The sequence below is a fragment of the Brassica napus genome, unplaced genomic scaffold, assembly GCF_020379485.1.
Source record: "Brassica napus cultivar Da-Ae unplaced genomic scaffold, Da-Ae ScsIHWf_2778;HRSCAF=3551, whole genome shotgun sequence".
NCBI classification, from domain to species: Eukaryota; Viridiplantae; Streptophyta; class Magnoliopsida; order Brassicales; family Brassicaceae; genus Brassica; species Brassica napus.
The window spans coordinates 18,512-40,911 of NW_026016047.1; the positions used below are offsets into that span (position 1 = coordinate 18,512).

The 22,400-nt window shown below is 30.3% G+C and overlaps 2 protein-coding genes across 3 annotated transcripts; both read right to left on the reverse strand.

The window, feature by feature from the left end:
* Positions 1–1,916: 1,916 nt before the first annotated feature.
* On the reverse strand, positions 1,917–3,501 carry LOC106431679 (probable zinc transporter 12). Its single transcript, XM_013872492.3, has 3 exons — positions 2,785–3,501; positions 2,314–2,463; positions 1,917–2,226 (listed from the first exon to the last, which is right to left on the reverse strand). The coding sequence occupies exons 1-3, from the start codon at positions 3,391–3,393 to the stop codon at positions 1,921–1,923; spliced, it is 1,065 nt and encodes a 354-aa protein (XP_013727946.1). The 5' UTR covers positions 3,394–3,501; the 3' UTR covers positions 1,917–1,920.
* A 3,198-nt stretch (positions 3,502–6,699) lies between these two features.
* On the reverse strand, positions 6,700–20,045 carry LOC125602235. 2 transcript variants are annotated; one of them, XM_048773992.1, is made up of 2 exons: positions 19,665–20,045; positions 6,700–6,726 (listed from the first exon to the last, which is right to left on the reverse strand). In XM_048773992.1, exons 1-2 carry the CDS (start codon positions 19,967–19,969, stop codon positions 6,717–6,719), a joined length of 315 nt encoding a protein of 104 aa, XP_048629949.1. In that variant the 5' UTR covers positions 19,970–20,045; the 3' UTR covers positions 6,700–6,716. The 2 variants fall into 2 exon arrangements, with proteins under 2 accessions (XP_048629949.1, XP_048629948.1); XM_048773991.1 differs by lacking the exon at positions 6,700–6,726 and adding an exon at positions 18,811–19,148.
* Between the last annotated feature and the right edge of the window lie 2,355 nt (positions 20,046–22,400).

The window sequence follows — 22,400 nt, forward strand, 5'->3', positions numbered from 1 at the left end:
TCATTTTTTTTGGATCATTTACTTCAGGCATTTGGAGTCTCCACTCTCCAAACAATTATGACTGATTTAAAAAAAAAATGAAAATTACCGTTTACTAATTAATTTTTTTTTAACACTGAATCATTGTAACATTCATGACCAAATTGGTCTTACATAAATGCAGAAATACTGCAAACAGAAAAACCAGTACAAAATAGAAGACAATAACTATTAGAAGCTTAGCTATATTGATACCAGTAGGTACCATTCAAAGATAAACTGTGACCAACCTTAATCCATCCTGATTAATTATGTGAGAGTAATTGTTAGATCGTTGATGAATGGAAAGATAATTCAAAAATGCAATGCAACTAAAATGTTATTGGAAGTCGCAATTGTGTAGCTGGAGATGCCAACCATCTGTACAATAAATCATGGTAAAATATGAATTATATGTTTAAAATTCTTACTAATTATAGGATTATGAGAAAGTTATCAGGTGAGAAACAAGAAGCACAAGAAAATGTTGAAAGTGAAAACTTACTCAGTGCATCCATCAATATGAGTTCTTGACCATGTTGAAATGGAATTAAGCGGAACAGGCTTGCAGATTGTGTTTAAGCGGAAGCAGTTACAGGGCAACTCTCCTTTGGCAAGTGACAAAGCCAATAAGCTACCAAGAACACAAAAGAGCAAATTGCATAGTCGCGTGCCAATAGAAAGATGCCCTATTACTGCTCTGCTTATTGTTAACTCTCTCATCCTCCTCCATTGTGACTTCTTCTGTTTTTGCTATGAGAGAAGGTTGCTTGGTTACTCATGGACTCATAGGCTCAGTATATATACCTATATAAGTTTTAATATAATAAATGGTGACTTTTTGACATTTGGGTGATGGAGAGAAAAGATGAGATGCTTTTGATGGCTTATTCCATGGATATCCATCCCCATTTTCCTTTTTACTAAGCGTTGCCTTTTGATGATGCTTTGCTGCTTCTGATCATGTCTCTCATTATTGTGCTTCATAATGAAGCCACTCAAGGAATTTTTTTAACCCACCCAGGTTCGAAGGTATGTCTCTACTACACACATCTAAGAGCACCCCCATTAGTGAACCCCATTAAAGGAGTTCACAAAGTATTCTTTTATTATTATTTTTTTTTGGTTTGATTTTTGTTTAAAAAAAAAAAAAATTATTTTTTCGGACCAATCGCGGGCCGCCACATGCCGTGGGGCCCGCGCTACAGTGATGAACCAGGTTCACTGGGAAGAGGAGAAGAGAGACAAGTTCATCACTATTCCTTATTTTAATATTTTTTTTTTTGAAATCTGTGTGAACCCCGCATAAGTTCACTAATGGGGGTGCTATAAGTATGTAACGTATTCATAGTTTTAATTTAATTTTTAATTTGTAAAAAAATTAAAAGAATCTAGACTTTATATTTGACTGAAAATAATTAAAATCTGTAGAGTGATGATGATTGTGAAAGTGAAAGAATTGGTATATAAAAAACTGATGATGGCATATCCTTTTTGAAGGGTTATTCCATGAATATCCAGAACATGAAAACGGATCGTTTCGACAAGAATGTGATGACTTGATTTTATGCTTTTATGAAGAGTCAAAGTTGTTTGCATCATTTGACTCATTACTCCAAATCTCATTCTTGCTTCTTATTTTGCAGGTTGTAGAGTAATATGCTTTGTCTCCCATGTAGCTGCTGCTCATGTTCCTTGCATTCTACGTCATGAGCCATCATAGGCTTAGGGCTTTTCGATTTATATTCTATTTCTCATAACTATTCAAGAGATTGCCATCAAGAACTGATAACATCTTGTAAGAAATTGATTGATATATCATTTTAGTCAAATCTGGTAGCAAAATGTAACTGATTTTCTCTAAAATGCTAAAGAAACTAAAACATGCAAGCCCAAATCATTTCAAGCCCAAACAGCTAGAAGAGACATCAAACCAGCACCAAGAATAAGAGAAAGGCTACAAGCTAATTGTATCTTCATACTACTCTGAGCTTTATGGTCCATGAATAGTGGAGCTACCAAATCAACAAGCGCCATGTAAATCAAGATTCCAGCAGCTGCCGCATTAAGAAAACCTGATACTTTTAGTGCCATTGGGCTGTTCTCATTGTAAATCTCTGAAACTCCAATACCGATTCCAATCCCTGCTGGTGCCGTGAGTGCAAAGAACAACACCATAATCCATATTTTCTTAACCCCAAACTTTGCCTGCACAAAAACACCAAGTTAAGTTGTTTATTTAAATATCATTCAGTTGATAGAATCATAAGAGATACAGATAGATTTTAAGATTACCTCAGAGATGCAACCACCAAGACCAAAACCTTCAAACAGTTGATGGAAAGTTATTGCAACCAAGAGAGGCTTTATTGTGCTTACACTCGGAGATGCTCCCAGAGATATTCCTATTATCACTGAGTGAACCACAATCCCCAATTCAAGTATCTAACCATAAGAAAAATAAAAGAACATGTGATCAATACTAATTAGCAAATGTGTTTATCTAAAGAAAACTTCGATTATTTGAAAAATTGTTTTATTCAAAATCGAGAGTTTCTTTGAATCTTAACGGACAAAAATGGATTTTGGTTAAAGCCATTTTGAAGGCTATAGACAATTTAATAAAAAAGTTAATAATTTTTTATATTTTTTACAAATTTGTGGATCTATGTTTATGTAAAATTTTCTTAAATTTTGAGGATCATAGACAAGTTGCTTATGTCCCGGCACTGATTTTGGCAATTAGGGTTTTGTGATTTTACTTACTTGTGTCACAATCTTTTTCCTCATATCATCTTGGGGGACGAGAAGAGAGCCATGAGCATGTCCTTGCGAGGCATGAGTATGAGCAGAGCCAATATGTGAATGCTCCTCCTTATCTCCACAGGTACTCACCGGCAACGTCTTAGCCTCATTCTCCGAACGAGACCTGTTCAAATACCCTGAAGCAAAAGACTCAATCAACATGGTCAAAATCGCCGCAGCCATGGCAACTAAATCCGTCATGGGAAAATCACCCCATGGTGACTCTTCTCCGAGGCATGGACTCGTGAGACTCTCGGTGGCATCTGGAAGAATGTGGACGAAACCGGTGGCTAAGATTACTCCTGCGGCAAATGCCTTCACGAACATGAAAAAGTTGCTCTCTGACTTGAGGCCGAAGATAGGTAAACAGACTCCTAACACTCCTGCTACTAAGATGGAGAAGATTGCTCCGATCTTGTACTTAAGAATCGTTGCCTTCTCTGTAGCGGAGCCTCCTCCATTGGAGCCACCACATTCGTTTTCTTCATCAGTGGCTGAGACTAGAAGCGGTAGAATAGACAAAGAGAAAATGAAAGCTGAAACTACGGTTTTTTGGACTCGATACATCATTGGCTTTTGATGAACGTTAGAGTTTCTTTTTTGTTAGTCTTCGTTTGTGTGGTTTGTAACAATGAACAATTCACACTGCTTATTTATATAAGATTTTTTTTTTTTGTTTAGAGAGGTTGGTTACTCGGGATATTGAATTAGTTTGAAAAGGTTAGAAATATTGGCCCTAAAGATGGGAACTTGTGTAATTGTTGAATAGACTATGTCGACGAACAGTAATAATGTTGTTTTTAATTATTATTGTGAAAGAATTGTGTTGGGTTTAGAAGCTGTTTATCGGAGATGACGACATATTTAGTCTATGTGTGTCGTGATTATTAGTTTCTAACTTTCTACTACTTTCTAGTCAAAACAAGAAAAAAAGACTAGAAATTTAGGCAGTTTTGTATTTAATGCAAAATATTTTTTTGGGTGTAAAGGTTAATGCAAAATATATCTTAACAGCCTAATTGCGAAAGGGTTTGGAAGATTTGATATTTTTATTTATAATCCTGAGATATCCAGCGGTCGAGGTCTAATTAACTAATAATTCTTCAAGGTCTGTCAACCGACCCCATACAAACTCAGTTGTTTGTAATGAGAAATAGAAATTCCTGTCGACTGATATATCTGTGATAATAGATCTCGAATCCAGAATAGTTGATACCTTTCCAAGGCTTCTTTGCGTTGTCGCATGATAGACAATCATGCATGGAGCTTCGAGATATAAAAATGGAGTTGAACACAACGAAAGTAGACTCTTCTTGATAATCAACACAATAATGGAGCAAGGTTCTCTCCAGCATTTGACACATAAGCATTTTAGAATCATGTGAGAGTGACATGTCATTAACTGAAAAAAGTTGAAAAGCCAACCAAATCATTTTGTTTCTCCACGTCATTGATTGCCACTGTGTTTACACGTTTTTTTCGTGTACGTTCATATCACCAATACGTGACTTTGACTTCTGTGACTTTGACTTCTCTGGGGTGACTGTCTCTGCTTCTTCACCCTCTGGTGTTTCTCCCACTCAAGTTAATTGTTTTTCCTTCCTCGAGAAAATTAGGTCAAGAAAGTTATTAACTGATGGTGCTTTTTACAATGAGCTTGGACGTGAACGATGGAGAAATAAAGTCAGTGCATCGCCTAGAGAAAGCCATGGCAGTGAGAAACGAGTCTCATGTCAGATGAGTTCTTCTCGCTCTATGTTTCACAGCTACTGCACATACAATATTCCCGTCAAACAAAGAAGACCAGTCTTCATTGCCACACAACTAATATGATGTTTCTTTATGAAGGAACAGATCAATGGCATGAAAACCCTGCACTAGCCCATGATATTCTAGAGGAGTCTGTCCCAGAGAATATTATACAAGCTGACCATTGTGCGTGCTTTAGGCCGATTACTCAGTAGTTGGAGAATATGCTGATAACGTGGACAAAGAATGCACTGTTAGGTTTGTGTTATTGTTTAGACCCCAAGCTGGAATTGAGCAGAAGATACTGAAGTTATGTTATGACTGTCACTGCTCTCTTATGATCGTCAATGCTCTCTCATATATTGCAGGTTAGGATGTTGTGTTCTTGTTTTAGATATGTTGCGACACATATGTCGATTCAGATCTATTGTGTTTCTTAGTTGAGCTGTCATGATGAGTCTCTGGCTATAAAACCAAGTACTATCTAATGTCTATGCTGCAGATGATGGTGACTTCGCTTATTGATGTTATGGTGTATTAAGAGAGTGATGAGAAATGTATCCACCTATTTTAAATGTATATGAGGCTTTAAATATATATCAAAACTGCAGTAAATGCAAAATAAAGCTCTTAATCCACAAACATGCATATGGCAACGAATTCTAAAGCTTTGTTTCATCCTGTGCAGAGGTTAGGTGTCTCAAACAAAGAGAGTCTACTAAATACGGTAGACACAAGCTACGTCAATTTTTTGCATCATATTTCATTATTTCTTAGTTGATCTTTAATTGATCATCAATAAATATTTGCCACAATGGTGTTTGGAAGAGATCGATAGCGACAAGTATTCAACAATCTCTAATACAAAGAAACAAGTTCGTATAATGTTCTTTAGTAACTTAACAAGTTCGTATAGTTACCTTCATTATTACAAAATAACAATAGCATTTCAAAAAAAAAACATAAAAAATAAACAAACAAATAGGATACTAAAGCAAGAAAAAATAATAAGACCATGAATGACCTAAATAGTGGACGACCAAAGAGGTGACTGACTTTTTTTTTAATAGGTGAATGTCATTGTCTTTTTTTTTTTGGGTATTCTATGTTTTTTTAAATGTCTGATTATGTGTTTTCTTTCTGTGAACATAAATATTTGATAAAATAAAATATGACAAAAGCTTTCCGTTCTAAAAAAAAGAAGAAGTAAAATTAGCTTAGTTACTTACTACTTACGAGTATTACATTTTAGTAGAAAACATGTCTTTACAATATATTCCAACAAATAAACAATTAAGTTTTAAGATAGTAATTTTTTACTCCAAACATAATACTATACAAAACAAAACTATACATTACAAAAACAAATCCTAATTAATTATGTTAATGCATTATATGAAACAACATTTACGAAGAAGTTCGTAGACTTAGGGTGTGATTGGCTATTGCTGTAGATGCTTTCTATAGCCACAATTATATCAACAGTCTTAAATCTACATCAATCTTGATTTGTATTTTTTTTAAACTTATATCCTTTTTTAAAATACACAACACTTCTTTAAACTCATGTTTTAGGTTTAACTTACCAATCTGTCTAACAACAATATTTCTACCGCAAAAAAAATCACAGCTCTTACCAATCAAATCCGTAGTAACTACAAGGAGAAACATAGATCAAACATAACCTACACAAGAGGCATGGTTTGGTGAAGATCCATGACAATGCCACTCACAATTTGATTCAAACATTTTTGGAATGATCACCTATATAGTGCGTATGTCCCACAACTTGAACAAACAAAGACGGGTTTCAGTCATTAAAACGATGATTCAAAAATGAAACATGATATCCTCTATAAAGATGAGTCTTATAAAGAAATTTTTTTAAAAAAATCATCTTTACAAATATATATTACAAAGGGTAAAATTTAAAAATATATAAATATGTTTAAAATTATTTTTGCTCAAAGTTATAATATAACACGTACCAACATCTGTTGATATCTACTAATCACAAAATATCAAATAATAATTTAATAACTGAAACTAAAAAGTAACAAATATCAAAACCTTTTTATGAAAATTCAACAGAAAAATTTTCCGCGGCGTAGCGCGGGTATTTACCTAGTTTGATACAATGACGATTAAAGAGATCATCGCATTCTGCCAAAATTATTATGATTCACATTTGTTTTTGGCCAATTAACGTTGATTCAGTATAATTACTTTCAAAATAATGTGTTTCAATAAAATTCATTCTTTCATCTAACGTTTTATAAGCATAAATGCATCTTTTTTTATGTCAACTAAATGCATCTTCTTTATATATATATATATAGCAGAATTCAGCAAATAATCAGCGATGATTCTGCTTCTGCAAGTTGAAGAATAATTCTTTTTATTTTGTCAATGGCTAAAGAAAAAATTTCATATATAACATAGACTTAAACTTTACTCCCTCCGCTTATAATCCGTTTAATTATAAGTGTCACTTAAACACTTTTTACACATAATAAAAAAATTATTGAAATATATTTATGTTTTCATTAATTACATCTAATTGATCAATAACATTTGAGATAATTAAATTTATTTATTAGATCAATAAATTTTACAATTAATATTCAGCTGAAAGTAAATAAAAATTGTATTGGAAATCTAAAACGACACTTTTTATGTAACAAAAAAAAAAACTCAAAAGTGACACTCTTTAAAAAATAGAGGGAGTATTATTTTGCAATTGTGGTTTTGGCAAAAAAAAATTTCATTTTACGGTTTCAATGGAAAACATGCTTCTTCCTGTTTTCAGCGAGAAAACCGATTTTACGGTTTCGATGGAAAAATGTGATTTTTTGGTTTTGGCAAAAATGAGCTTTTACGATTTTGGAAAAAAAAAAACTTTATTTATCGGTTTTAGCGAGAAAAAATAATTTTATAGTTTTAGTAGAAAAACACGATTTTCTGGTTTAACATGAAAATGCTATTTTGCGGTTTTGACAGAAAAAACACAATTTCTAGTTTTTTATGAAAACAAATATTTTTAAACCCCATCCAGACATTGAACCGGACAACTTTGCGAATCAACGGGTTATTGGATCGACCACAGTTTAAAAAAATTAAGTAATTAATTTGTTATATAATAATATATTAGTTATCCCTTATATATTAATTGAGAAACATTACAACATTATTTTGTAGTCACGTGTCACCATGAGAATGAAATTCAGAATTCTTAGAGAAATATATTGGTCAATACTAACTTATATTATATTTTTATTAAATTAATTATTAAATTTATAAATAGTGTACAAAATAATATTTTCACACTTTCCTTACATAAAATCTACGGAATTGTTTAATATGATTAACGTATATATGACTATTAATGATTATGAATAATAAATATTTGATAACAATTTTTGTATTTTAGTTCTTTTTTGTTTAATTTTATATTATTAACAGATATTAAACAACTACATTAACCATATAATAAAAAAATAATTTTTTATATGTTATATTTTGAATTTTTAAAACGACCATAAATTTTTAAAACGTTAAATATCTCACAATAAAATTTTGTGATCAACAGTTTAACTTTTTTTAGTAATAACAAGATACAACGATCATAAATCATATGAATATGAAGTCTCATTTACTAGACATTCATATTATATAATAGTATAGTTTAAAATTAAACTATATAACATAGAATAATACTTAAATATGATAATTTCTAAATTTGTATTGAAAAAATATTGAAACCTTAATATTTCAATTTTCACATTTGCATTAAAAAATTGCATATTAGAAATTTTGTGTTTATCATATGAATATGAATTCTCAAAATATAAATATTTACATTAAAATATACTATATATCTATGTCCATGTCATTGAAATTTAGTTATATACCATATACGATAAATAAAATGATTGTTTTGATTTATTTACCAAAAAAATATTGTAAATAAACAAGATGTATTGTTTTGATTTATGTCTTTACTCTAGTTTAATTATATACATAGTACGTAAATGAATACAAATAAATAATAATAAATAGAAATTAGTTTTATATATAACATTCATCCCGGGTAATTGCTATTTATTTATTTAGCAATTAATTTAGTAAAACTTCATATGCTCTCTATATTAATGGAAAACCACAATAAAATCCATATTCTAGAGACACGGAGACAACCAAGGTTCGAAACCTCTTTGACCATCATCATATATTAGTTCATGATACATCTATGAATTAAAATAATATTGTCATATTTTTTGAATTTTTCTCTAAATCTATGTGTTAACCCCTACAAAATATACAATTTTTTTGGTAAATGGTACAGAAGCCTATAATTTTTAGTGTTGTTTTAAAATTTCTAACCACATTCCATATTTGTATTAATGTATTCTAAACTCTTTTTATGTTACATGGGCATCGTTCTATTTTTTTTATAAATTAATTTGGTAAAACTTCATATGCTCCGTAAATAAGTTGACAAATCACAATAAAATCGCTATTTTAGAGAAACAAAGACAAAAAAGGTTCCAAATCTCTCTGACCATCATCATATGTTATTTCATGATACAACTATGCATTAAAACAATATTGTCATATATTTTAATTTTTTTCTCCAAATCTATGTGTGAACCCCTACAAAATATCAGTTTTCGGTAAATGGTTAGTATACTGAAGCCTATAATTTTTCGTGTTGTTTTTAAATTTCTAAACACATTCTATATTTGTATTCATGTATTCTAAACTCTCTTTCATGGTACATGGGCATCTTTCTATTTTTTTATCAACTAATTTGGTAAAACTTCATATGCTCCATAAATCAGTTGACAAACCACAATAAAATCGCTATTTTAGAGCGAAGACAAAAAATGTTCCAAACTTCTCTGACCATCATCATATGTTAGTTCATAATACAACTATGCATTAAAACAATATTATCATATTTTTAAATTTTTTCTTAAAATCTATATGTTAACCCCTACAAAATATTCAGTTTTTCGGTAAATGGTTAATATACGTAAGCCTATAATTTTTAGTGTTGTTTTAAAAAAATTTACCAAATTTTTCATTTGTATTAATGTATTCTAAACTCTCTTATATGTTAAATGGGGGCGTTCTATTTTTTTATCAATTAATTTAGTAAAACTTCATATGCTCCCTATATCAGTGAAAATACCACAATAAAATCTCTATTCTAGAGAAACAGAGGTAACAAAGGTTCCAAAACTCTCTGACCATCATCATATGTTAGTTCATGATACAAAAAGACATTAACACAACATTATCATATTTTTTGAAATTTTCTCAAAATCTACCCTACAATTAATATTCAGTATTTTGGTAAATAGTTAATATATTGAAGCCTATAATTTTTAGTGTTGTTTTAAAATTTCTTAACACATACTAAATTTGTATTAATGTATTCTAAACTCTCTTTCATGGTACATGGATATCGTTCTATTTATTTATCAATTAATTTAGTAAAACTTCATATGCTCCCTAAATCATTTGACAAACTACAATAAAATCGCTATTTTAGAGAAAAGAAGAGAAAAATGGTTCCAAACCTCTCTGACCATCATCATATGTTATTTCATGATACAACTATGCATTAAAACAATAGTTTCATACTTTTTGAATTTTTATGATAATCTACGTGTTAACCCCTACAATTAATATTCGATTTTTTGGTAAATGGTTAATATACTAAAGCCTATAATTTTTAGTGTTGTTTTAAAATTTCTAACCACATTCTATATTTGTATTAATGTATTCTAAACTCTCGTACATGGTAAATGAGTTAAATGAGTGTCGTTCTATTTTTTCAAGTAATTTGGTAAAACTTTATATGCTCCGTAAATCAGTTGACAAACCACAATAAAATCGCTATTTTAGAGAAACGAAGACAAAAAAAAGTCTCAAACCTCTCTGACCATCATCATATGTTATTTCATGATACAACTATGCATTCAAACAAAATTATCATATTTTTTTTATTTTTTCTCAAAATCTATGTGTTAACCCTAACAAAATATTCAGTTTTTCGGTAAATGCTTTATATACTAAAGCCTATAATTTTTAGAGTTGTTTTAAAACTTCTAAGCACATTCTATTTTGTATTAATATATTCTAAACTCTCTTACATGGTAAATGAGCATAGTTCTATTTTTTATCAATTAATTTAGTAAAACTTCATATGCTCCCTATATTAGTGGACAAACCACAATAAAATCTTTATTCGAGAGAAACAGAGACAAAAATAGTTCTAAACCTCTCTGGCCATCATCATCATATATTAGATCATGATAAAACTATGCATTAAAACAAATTATCATATTTTTTGAATTTTTCTCAAAATGTATGTGTTAATCCATACAAAAAATCAGTTTTTTGGGTAAATAGTTAATATACTGAAGCCTATAACTTTTAATGTTGTTTTAAAATTTCTAATCACATTCTACATTTTTATTAATGCATTATAAACTATTTTTCATGGTAAATGAACATCGTTATAGTTTTTTAAACAATTAATTTAGTAAAACTTCATATGATCCCTAAATCATTTGACATACCACAATAAAATCGCTATTTTAGAGAAATGAAGAGAAAAAAGGTTCCAAACCTCTCTGACCATCATCATATGTTATTTCATGATACAACTATGCATTAAAACAATATTTTCATACTTTTTGAATTATTTTAAAATCTATATCTTAACCCCTACAAAATATTTAGTTTTTTCGGTAAATGGTTAGTATATTGAAGCCTATAATTTTTAGAGTTGTTTTAAAATTTTTAACTACAGTCTATATTTGTATTAATGTATTCTAAACTCTCTTACATGGTAAATGGGTGCCGTTCTATTTTTTTATAAATTAATTTAGTAAAACTTCATATGCTCCATAAATCATTTGACAAACCAAAATAAAATCATTATCTTAGAGAAAAGAAGAAACAAATGGTTCCAAAACTCTCTGGCCATCATCATATGTTAGTTCATGATACAACTATGCATTAAAATTATATTGTCAGATTTTTTGATTTTTTTCTCAAAATCTATGTGTGTTACCCTTCAAAATATTCAGTTTTTCGGTAAATGGTTAATATACTAAGCCTATAATTTTCAGTGTTGTTTTAAAATTTCTAACCACATTCTATATCTGTATTAATGTATTATATACTCTCTTACACGGTAAATAAGCGTAGTTTTTATTTAATTTATCAATTAATTTAGTGAAACTTTATATGCTCCCTATATTAGTGGACATACCATAATAAAATCCCTATTCTAGAAAAATGGAGACAATAAAGGTTCCAAACCTCTCTGATCATCATCATATGTTAGTTCTTGATAAAACTATGCATTAATACAATATTATCATAGTTTTTCAATTTTTCTCAAAATCTATGTGTTAGCCCCTACAAAATATTCAGTTTTTGGTAAATGATTAATATACTGAAGCCTATTCTTTTTATTTTTGTTTTAAGAACATTTACCACATTCTACATTGGTATTAATGTATTCTAAAATCTCTTACATGGTAAATGGACTTCGTTCTATTTTTTTATCAATTAATTTAGTAAAACTTCATATGCTTCCTAAATCATTTGATAAACCACAATAAAATCGCTATTTCAGAGAAGAGAAGAGAAAAATGTTCCAAATTCTCTGACCATCATCATCATATGAGAGATCATGGCACAACTATGCATTAAAACAAATTAACATATTTTTTGAAATTTTCTCTAAATCTATGTGTTTTTTCGGTAAATGTTTAATATACTGAAGCCTATAATTTTTAGTGTTGTTTTAAAATTTTTAATCACATTCAAAATTTGTATTAATGTATTCTAAACTCTCTTTCATGGTACATGGGAATTGTTCTATTTTTTATCAATTAATTTAGTAAAACTTCATATGGTCCATAAATCATTTGACAAACCACAATAAAATCGCTATTTTAGAGAAAAGAAGAGAAAAAAGGTTTCAAACCTCTCTAACCATCATCATATGTTATTTTATGATACATCTATGCATTAAAACAATATTTTCATATTTTTTGAATTTTTCTCAAAACCTATATTCTACATTTTTCGGTTTTTTTCGGTAAATGGTCAATATACTGAAGACTATAATTTTTTTTGTTGTTTTAAATTTTTTTTACCACATTCTACATTTGTATTAATGTATTCTAAACTCTCTTACATGGAAAATGGGAGTCTTTCTATTTTTTTTATCAATTAATTTAGTAAAACTTCATATGTTTCGTAAATCATTTGACAAACCACAATAAAATCGCTATTTTAGAGAAAATAAAAAAAAAACATTCCAAAACTCTCTGACCATCATTATATGTTAGTTCATGATACAAATATGCATTAAAATTATATTGTCATATTTTTTTTATTTTTTTTCTCAAAATCTATGTGTTTAACGCTTCAAAATATTCAGTTTTTCGTTAAATGGTTAATATACTAAAGCCTATACTTTTTAGTATTGTTTTAAAATTTCCAACCACATTCTTCATTTGTATTAATATATTCTAAACTCTTTTTCATAGTACATGGACATCGTTCTATTTTTTTTCAATTAATTTGGTAAAACTTCATATGCTCTGTAAATCAGTTGACAATCCACAATAAAATAGCTATTTTAGAGAAAAAAAGCGAAAAAAGGTTCCAAACCTCTTTGACCATCATCATCATACAACTATGCAATAAACCAATATTGTCATATTTTTTGAATTTTTCTCTAAATCTATGTGTTAACCCCTACAAAATAAACAGTTTTTCTGTAAATGATTAATATACTAAAGCCTATAATTGTTATTGTTGTTTTAAAACCAATTACCACATTCTACATTTTTATTAATTTACTCTAAACTCTCTTGCATGGTAAATGGACGTAGTTCTATTTTTTATCAATTAATTTAGTAAAATTTCATATGCTTCCTAAATCATTTGACAAACCACAATAAAATTGCTATTTTAGAGAAAAGAAGAGAAAAAAAGTTCCAAACCTTCTCTAACCATCATCATATGTTATTTCATGATACAACTATGCATTAAAACAATATTTTCATATTTTTTGAATTTTTCTTAAAATCTACGTGTTAACTAACTCCTACAAAATATTCAGTTTTTCGGTAAATGGTTAATATACTAAAGCCTATAATTTTTAGTGTTGTTTTAAAATTTCTAACCATATTCTTTATTTGTATTAATTTATTCAAAACTCTCTTACATGGTAAATGGGCATCTTTCTATTTTTTTATCAATTAATTTAGTAAAACTTCATATGCTTCTTAAATCAGTGTACAAATCACAATAAAATATCTATTCTAAAGAAACGGAGACAACAAATGTTCCAAACTTCTCTGACCATCATTATATGTTAGTTTATGATACAACTATGCATTAAAACAATATTATCGTATTTTTTGAAATTTTCTCAAAATCTATGTGTTAACTCCTACAAAAAATTCAGTTTTTTGGTAAATGGTCAATATACTGAAGCCTATAATTTTTATTGTTGTTTTAAAATTTCTAACCACATTCTACATTTGTATTAATGTATTCTAAACTCTCTTACATGGTAAATGACCGTTGTTCTATTTTTTATCAATTAATTTAGTAAAACTTCATATGCTCCCTATATCAGTGGACAAACCACAATAAAATCGATGTTTTAGAGAAAAGAAGAGAAAAAGGTTCTGAACCTCTCTGACCATCATCATATGTTATTTCATGATACAACTATGCATTAAAACAATACTGTCATATTTTTTGAATTTTTCTCAAAATCTATGTATTAACAACCCCTACAAAATATTTAGTTTTTGGGTAAATGGTTAATATACTGAAGCCTATATTTTTAGGGTTGTTTTAAAATTTCTTATAGCATTCTACATTTGTATTAATGTATTCTAAACTCTCTTTAATGGTACATGGACATCGTTCTATTTTTTAATCAATTAATTTAGTAAAACTTCATATGCTCCCTAAATCAGATGACAAACCACAATAAAATCGCTATTTTAGAGAAAAGAAGAGAAAAAATGTTTCAAACATCTCTAACCATCATCATATGTTATTTCATGATACAACTATGCATTAAAGCAATATTGTCATATTTTTTGAATTTTTCTTAAAATCTACATGTTAACTAACCCCTACAAAATATTCAGTTTTTCGGTAAATGGTTAATATACTGAAGCCTATAATTTTTGGTGTTGTTTTAAAATTTCTAACAACATTCTATATTTGTATTAATGTATTTTAAACTCTCTTACATGGTAAATGGGCGTCGTTCTGTTTTTTTTATCAATTAATTTAGTAAAAATTTCATATGCTCCGTAAATCAGTTGACAAACCACAATAAAATCGTTATTTTGGTGAAACAAAGACAAAAAAGTTTCCAAACCTCTCTGGCCATCATTATATGTTATTTCACGATACAATTATGCATTAAAACAATATTGTCATATTTTTTTAATTTTTCTCAAAATCTATGTGTTAACTATCTATTATTATTTATTTTTTTTGAAACACAAGCCTCATCTATTATCTAACCCCAATTTAATAGAAACAAAAGTATTATTATCAGCTAACTAGTTCTGAGATTTAGCATCCGCCGCTTCTTTTTGACTTCGTTTCGTAGCGGAACCAGCAGCATAGTTTCACACCTTGAGCACGTCTGCACGATCAGTTTCTGGTGAGCTGCTTCTGGAATCATAATCAGTAGTAGGATCGCAGAAGAAAGGTGGACGGACGTACTTTCAGAACATAAGTCTGACCAATACCAAGCTAAAATTGGCTCAGGATAATCAAAATTTTCTGGTTAGCATCCCTCAGGAACTACTGTGAAAACTGATCATGTTAATGTTATCTTCCCCTAACCAGGACCGTCTCAAACTCTAAAGAGACTATGTTAAAAAAAAAGACTAATTTTACTAACCTGAAATAATTTATGTTTTTCTGGCAAAATATTGTTATAATATATTTTACTAACATTTTGGTTTTATAATTAAAACCTTATGAAAAACACCTATTTTAGACTAAGAATATTTCAGTTTGATTTTCTTTATATCCACAATCATAAGTTATAATCTATAAGAAAACTAATAGAGCAATGGAACATGGATAGTGGTTAGACTAAAAACCGTAGATTCTTGATTTGATTAAACAAGAAGTTGGAGATTTCTCTTTTTTCTTCTCGATAGGGCTTAGACTAGTCATTTTTCTTTGTGTTTACTATTTTTTGTAAAAGTTGCTGAAAATTATATATTTCTCTCCTTATTTATAATAACTAATTAATAATAGTTTTCTAAATATAAAAAAATTTCTGGTCTCAGCCTGAAGTGCAAAGCCAAACCTGGAACTGGAGATGCTTGCTTCGCCTGAGAGACCTTGCCTCAAACTTCTTAATCAGCGAGATAAAGGATGGGCAATCCACGAGTTTCTGGTTTGACAACTGGACCCCCGCTGGTCCTTTGATTAGTGTGTTTGGTCGAGATGGAACCCGCTGACTCCGAATCAGGATTGATGCGTGTGTTGCTGAAGCTTGTTATGATTCTGGATGGAGACTCCCGAACCCGAGATCGGACGAGGAAGTCAACCTCCATGCCTACCTATCTACCATCTCGCCCCCTCACCGGAGCTAGGGTCAGATTCATTCGCCTGGAACACCGATGGTGAAATCAGCCCCTCTTACTCCTCTGCAAAAACTTGGGAGGTCTTGCGACCAAGGGGAAATATTCAAGCATCAGCCAAACATATTTGGTTCAGTGGAGCAACACCTAAACATGCTTTTCACATGTGGGTTACTAACTTAAACCGTTTGCCAACCCGTGATAGGCTGTCCTCTTGGGGAATGCAGGTACCTTCGTGCTGCTGCATCTGTACCATGGAACCGGAATCAAGAGACCATCTGATGCTCTCTTGCCCCTTCGTGTTGACTCTCTGGGCTGAAATCCGCATTAGACTTCGCTGTGGAGTGCCAAGTTTCAGCACCTGGTCGGAACTAATGCTTTGGGCATGTGCCTCTGCTCCGGCGGCTCCTTCGGTTTTAAAGTTGCTTGTGGTTCAAACACTGGTTTACTCTGTTTGGAGACAGCGCAACAGCATGCTTTATAACAACTGCATCAGTCCCCCGCTTGTTGTGTTCAAGGATATTAACCGGCAGGTCATCAACTCCATTTATGCAATGAGGCACAGGAAGAAATTCAGGAACCTTTTGCTTAATTGGCTTATCTAATCCACAGTGGTTGCTTCTGGATTACTTAGGACTTCTTTGGAACTCCTCACCAGCTCCAAAAACTATCAAATCCCTGTTTTTTACTTTCTTTTTGCCAGGGTTTTGTTTTGTATAGATTAACTACTTGTAGACTGATCTTTTTTTTTTTTGATAAAAATAGACTGATCTTTTCTTCAATGATATTAACATTCTTAGCAAAAAAAAATATATAAAAAAATTAGAATATTAACTTTTTAAATTTACATTGAATATTAAATCAAACACCAACAGCTATTTTTTATTTTCCAAAATATATTAATTGATATAAATGTTAATTTTTTCTGACTTATTGCATTTTGGTTGGTTATGTAAACAAAATCAAATTGTAATTTATATTTATTGGTTAATAAATACGAAAAATTAAATTTAAATATAGCTATCTAATTTTTAATAAATATATGATTTTAAATTTATAACTATTAATAAAATAAAAAAATTATGGCCCTCTAAAATTTTGGACCCTGTTCCACCGTTCCAATTGCACGTGCTAAAAGACGGCCTTGCCCCTGGCATAGCCTTTGCAATTACCAACACATTTGTTTCCATCCATACTGTTGACGGTGGTGAACCCAGTTAAGCATGCAATGTAACAAACGATATAACCTTGAACGTTTACTGACAACTTTAGCTGGAGTAAAGGACTTGGACTCGAGATATCGACCATAATCAAAGGTGTCCGAACTACTATAAGCAATTAAGCAAAGAACTCCACGTCACCACGAACACCCTCATTCGATATAGCTAAGCAGACATTCTTCACAAACTGATCTACATCGAGACCAGGAGGGAGTGTGAAATCATCCATGTCCCAGAAGACGCCTGTCCAACCATCTGCATGAGCGAGCGAGCGAGAGCGAGGTGATTATTAACAAATAAATAAATCATATCTAATTAATAACTGCAGGTAAAAAGACAATGGTCACAAAGCAAGAGAAATATATCTTACAGATGACCATGGTTTCGACGGAGATTGATCGGAACTTATTAGACTCAGGAGGAAGGGAATTCTAGGGTTTAGGTCTGTGGCTGCCGATGACAGGGGATAGCAGCATAAAGGGTGGGTTTTATACTTGGAGAAAGCCATATACAAGGCTTCCATAAATTACCCGTATATTTTATAAGATGTCCGTATAATCAGTTTTGTTAATTACCCAATATTCCATGTTCGAATCCCAACCGGTTTTCAGTTGAAAGTTGAAAGTACAGTAGAACATCTATAAATTAATACTCGATCAATTAATAATCTCTATAAATTAATAAATTTTGTCGTACCAACTTGGCCGGTGTAAAATATGACACAAATCGATAAAATAATAAGATAATAATACTTTTTAAAATTTTCATGCAAATATATAGTTCCATTAAAATTATAAATTAATAATCCATCTTTATATATATTTTATATAAGTACAAACTAAATAATATATTGTTGGTTTTATATTCACAATGAAAATACTTCTATTTTTCTTAATATTTTAATATATTTTGATAGTATTAGTAAAATTATATCGAAAACCACATAAAATTATATGAAACATAAAAATATACACCAAATAAGATAACTAAATAGTACGAAAGTCAAATTTCTAAAATTTGAATAATTTATATACGGTAAATCAAGTATTTTCTTATTTTATTAATAAAAATATTCAAAAATAGAAAAAAATATAAAAAAGAATTTTTTTGTAAATTGATATCTCTATAAATTAATAAAATTTTAAAGTCTCGACATTATTAATTTATAGAGGTTCTACTGTATATGATTTTATAAAATTTTATCAAAATTACCATGTTATGGTTTTAAGATATTACATCTTGATGGGAAATTAAGGTTTTCGAGAAGAAAAAAAAAACATGTTTTTTTTAGGTTTTTGCATGGGGAGAAAAACAACCAGTTTTACTCATTTAATAGAAAAACATGATTTCAACACAATTTATCATTTTAACAGAAAACATGGTTTGGAATTTTGTAAAAAAGACATAATTTTGCAATCTCTATACTATAATCTAAATCAAAATGTGATTGATTTTCTCTAAAAATGCTCAAGAAACTAAAACATGTGTAATATACATGCCCAAGTAACTTCAAGCCCAAACAGCTCGAAGAGACATCAAACCAGCACCAAGAATAAGAGAAAAGCTACAAGCTAATTGATCTTCATACATGGAGCTTCGAGAATATCAATGGAGTTTGAACACAACTTCGATTTAACCGAAAGTCGCACTCTTCTTGATAATTTGATACAACGACGATTAAAGAGATCTGTTGTCAAAAAAAGAAGAAGAATAAATGCATCTTCTAACACAATTCAGCAAATAATCAGTTTAGTCTTTCATTACGATGATTCTGCAAGTTGAAAAATAATTTTAAAAGGGAATAGCAAAGGTATAATGTTTAGTTTAGATTTTAGTATTTTACAATAACGAAACACCTTTTAATTCTGTCAGTTTGTACACAGTCGTTGACTTTTCCTAACTTGGCGTTTCGATATTGCACTGATCAGCGACATTTTTTATTTATTGATATTTTCAATCAAACCCATATAGTATTTACTAATATCATGTACACCTAAAACATGTCCAAATAAACATTTAACACCTCCAAACATGAATAAGCAAACTCACTGTAGACTCTGCTTTTGCTCTGTTTCTTTCAAATATATGTATTTGTTTCGGAATTCTTTTAGTATATACATAAATACATACTAATTACAAAGGAAAAAGTATGCTTCAAACAAAGTTAAAATAAAAATAAAATAACTCTTTTTATATATCTTACACTTTTCTGGAGAAGTAAAAAGGTGCAATCCTGAGAACGAGACCAGGGAATACATCATCCGGGTCATGGATATGCGGGTTTCGCTCAACTATAAACGGGTCGCCACATTTATCGCCGATGGTATGAAGCGTTTCTCCTTCTCCGACGACGTAAATCTCCTCACAAGGTTTCTCTGAGAATTGAGACCCTCTCATCGAGTTAGAAGCGTTGTTCTCACGAACAGATAACAAAAGTATTAAAGACAACAACACAACAGCAGAACACCAAGCACTCATGTCCGAAGATGCTGTTCTTGAACCTCTCATGCCTTTCCACTATTAAACTATCTTCGACTTTTCTCTATGTTTTGAGAATGAATATTAAATTGGATGTATCTAAACATGCGCTCGAGTGGGTGTATTTATATTGGTATTATAGGTGAGGGTAAGATCGTCTTTTCGGTTAAGGGGTTCTGTGTTGTGTGTTGGTTGGGTTAGAGACTTGGTCTCATGTGGTGCAGGCCAACGGTCGTGACTCACTAAAGAAGACTTTGCTTTTTGGCCACCTTCTCTAACTATTCCTCTGAGTCATTATATATCCTTATCACTGATTATTATGAGTTTGTTTTGTCTTATTCTTGTAAGTATAAATTTGTGTCTATATCAGCCAACACTCTTGGTGAAAAATGTTGAATATATTATTCCTAGAAGTTAAATGTATTATAGTTTAATTAAGTTTATGATATCGTAATAACAGGAAAAACGGAGAATTGGGTTTAACCGTTTTAAGACTTGAGAGAAACGTAGCCTTCCAGAGTAGCCGCCATTGAATGTCACATAAGTTATGCTATTACTTCCAGTGGCGGAGCTACGTTAGTGGAGAGGGGGGCAACTGCCCCAGATAAAACAAAATATTTATCCAAATCGTTAAGTAATTAACCAAAGTTTTACTAGATCAGCTTGTCTTGTCCCCGTTGAAATTTTCTTCCTGCCCCCACCAAACCATCCCTCAAGCCTCACATCTCACCATTTCCGTTTTTTTTTAAATCTCATATTTATCAGTTGTAATAAATTATTGATACTTTCCTATTTTGCATATACACTAATATGCATGACAAAATATTCAATGAATTTTTGTATTTTATTTAAAGAGGTTTGTTCAGTAACTTTTGTTCAATAAGTCTTTTATATATTTTTCATTGGTTAACTATTTTGATGAGATAATTAGGTTTTTATTATTTCCCCATGAGCCATGATTAGGTTATTTTCTTTACAAATACCATAAACATTTTTTTATTAAAATTATTTAAGTTATATGTTAAATCGTATAAATAATAAAAATATTTACTTAAAAATACCAGTTGTTTATCACTTTATTTAATAATAAATATTTATTTAATTATATAAATAATTGATTTAATATTAAATATTATTTGAAAAAATTATGCCCCCGGTAAAAAAAGTTTATGGCTCCGCCACTGATTACTTCCACAAAAGCCAACGCTCCAACTACCTTTTTGATTACTTAATCAACCTCAAGATAGTATATGCATGACTTCAAAATTACAAAATACTATATTCATTTAGAACAAGTGGTTCACCAGTGTTATCAATATTCTGGTTTTTGTCAACGTATTTTCGACTCCATTATTCATATTTTGGATTTTTTAAAATTTAACTTTGTTATCTTATCGGTTGTCTTGAACCTGTCGTGTATATTCCAGTCATAACATTTAACGAAAGCAGATGATTTGGGAATTTATATAATTATCGAAGGTGTTCAACTATATATTAGATTTGAATTTATTAGGAATCATTGAAGAGGGACAGCAGCCTAATATGTTATGATAGTTTGAAGAAATAAAAAAAAAATTGAACTGAAGAAATAACTTTTTTAAAGAAGAAAGATGCATGTAGTTCTCCTATACGACTATACATCGCATCTTACTGAATTCACATATAGCGATAAATGCGTAGCAAAGTCTCTTAATCTCCTAATCTTGACCCTTTCAGCAATAACGTAAGAAGTACGTTGTAAAAACCTTGCAAAATAAAAGTGAAAAAGAAACGTCTAGCCAACACATACATAGAGCAGATGGTGGATCTGATTCATTTAACCGATTACATGTGTTATAATCCAAAACAATAACAGAAAAAATTAGAATGATGATAGAGACTATTAAACTCGATAATTGATAAATACAAAAGATAATGCGAAGAGGAACTATAATCTTTTTGAGGTTAGCATAAAAATCCTCTTGCTAGGGTGGCATTAACGGTAAAACACATCATCATTTCACGGTAGTGTTAGGGAAAGTATGGTTGAGATTAGGAAAGCATTGACGATGTAAAATATGGGAATCTTTATCGTTAATGGCGTGCGGAAAATGAGTAATCGATAGGACTCTTATCATAGGAGCGAGGACCAACGATTAAGATGAAATTTGACAAAGTCAGATAGGTCCATATTCTATAAAAGGAGTCCCAATTCTATAGGCTTATATTTCCCACAACCGCATAAAGTCTCCACTCCCTTTATAATAGAAAAATCCATTAACTCTTTCATATGCACATATTGGCGCATGAAACGTTATAAAAGTATCAATAACATAAAATAGTTTGTTTTAAAATGGCTGTGGCTCTTTTAAAGAGTTAGAAAATTTTATAATATCGAACAACCCATGATTTGGCTTCGATTTATACAATTTGCTGTTGGTGTTTTTCTGCTCTTTTGTAGATTGAATAGTTTTGGTTGTAA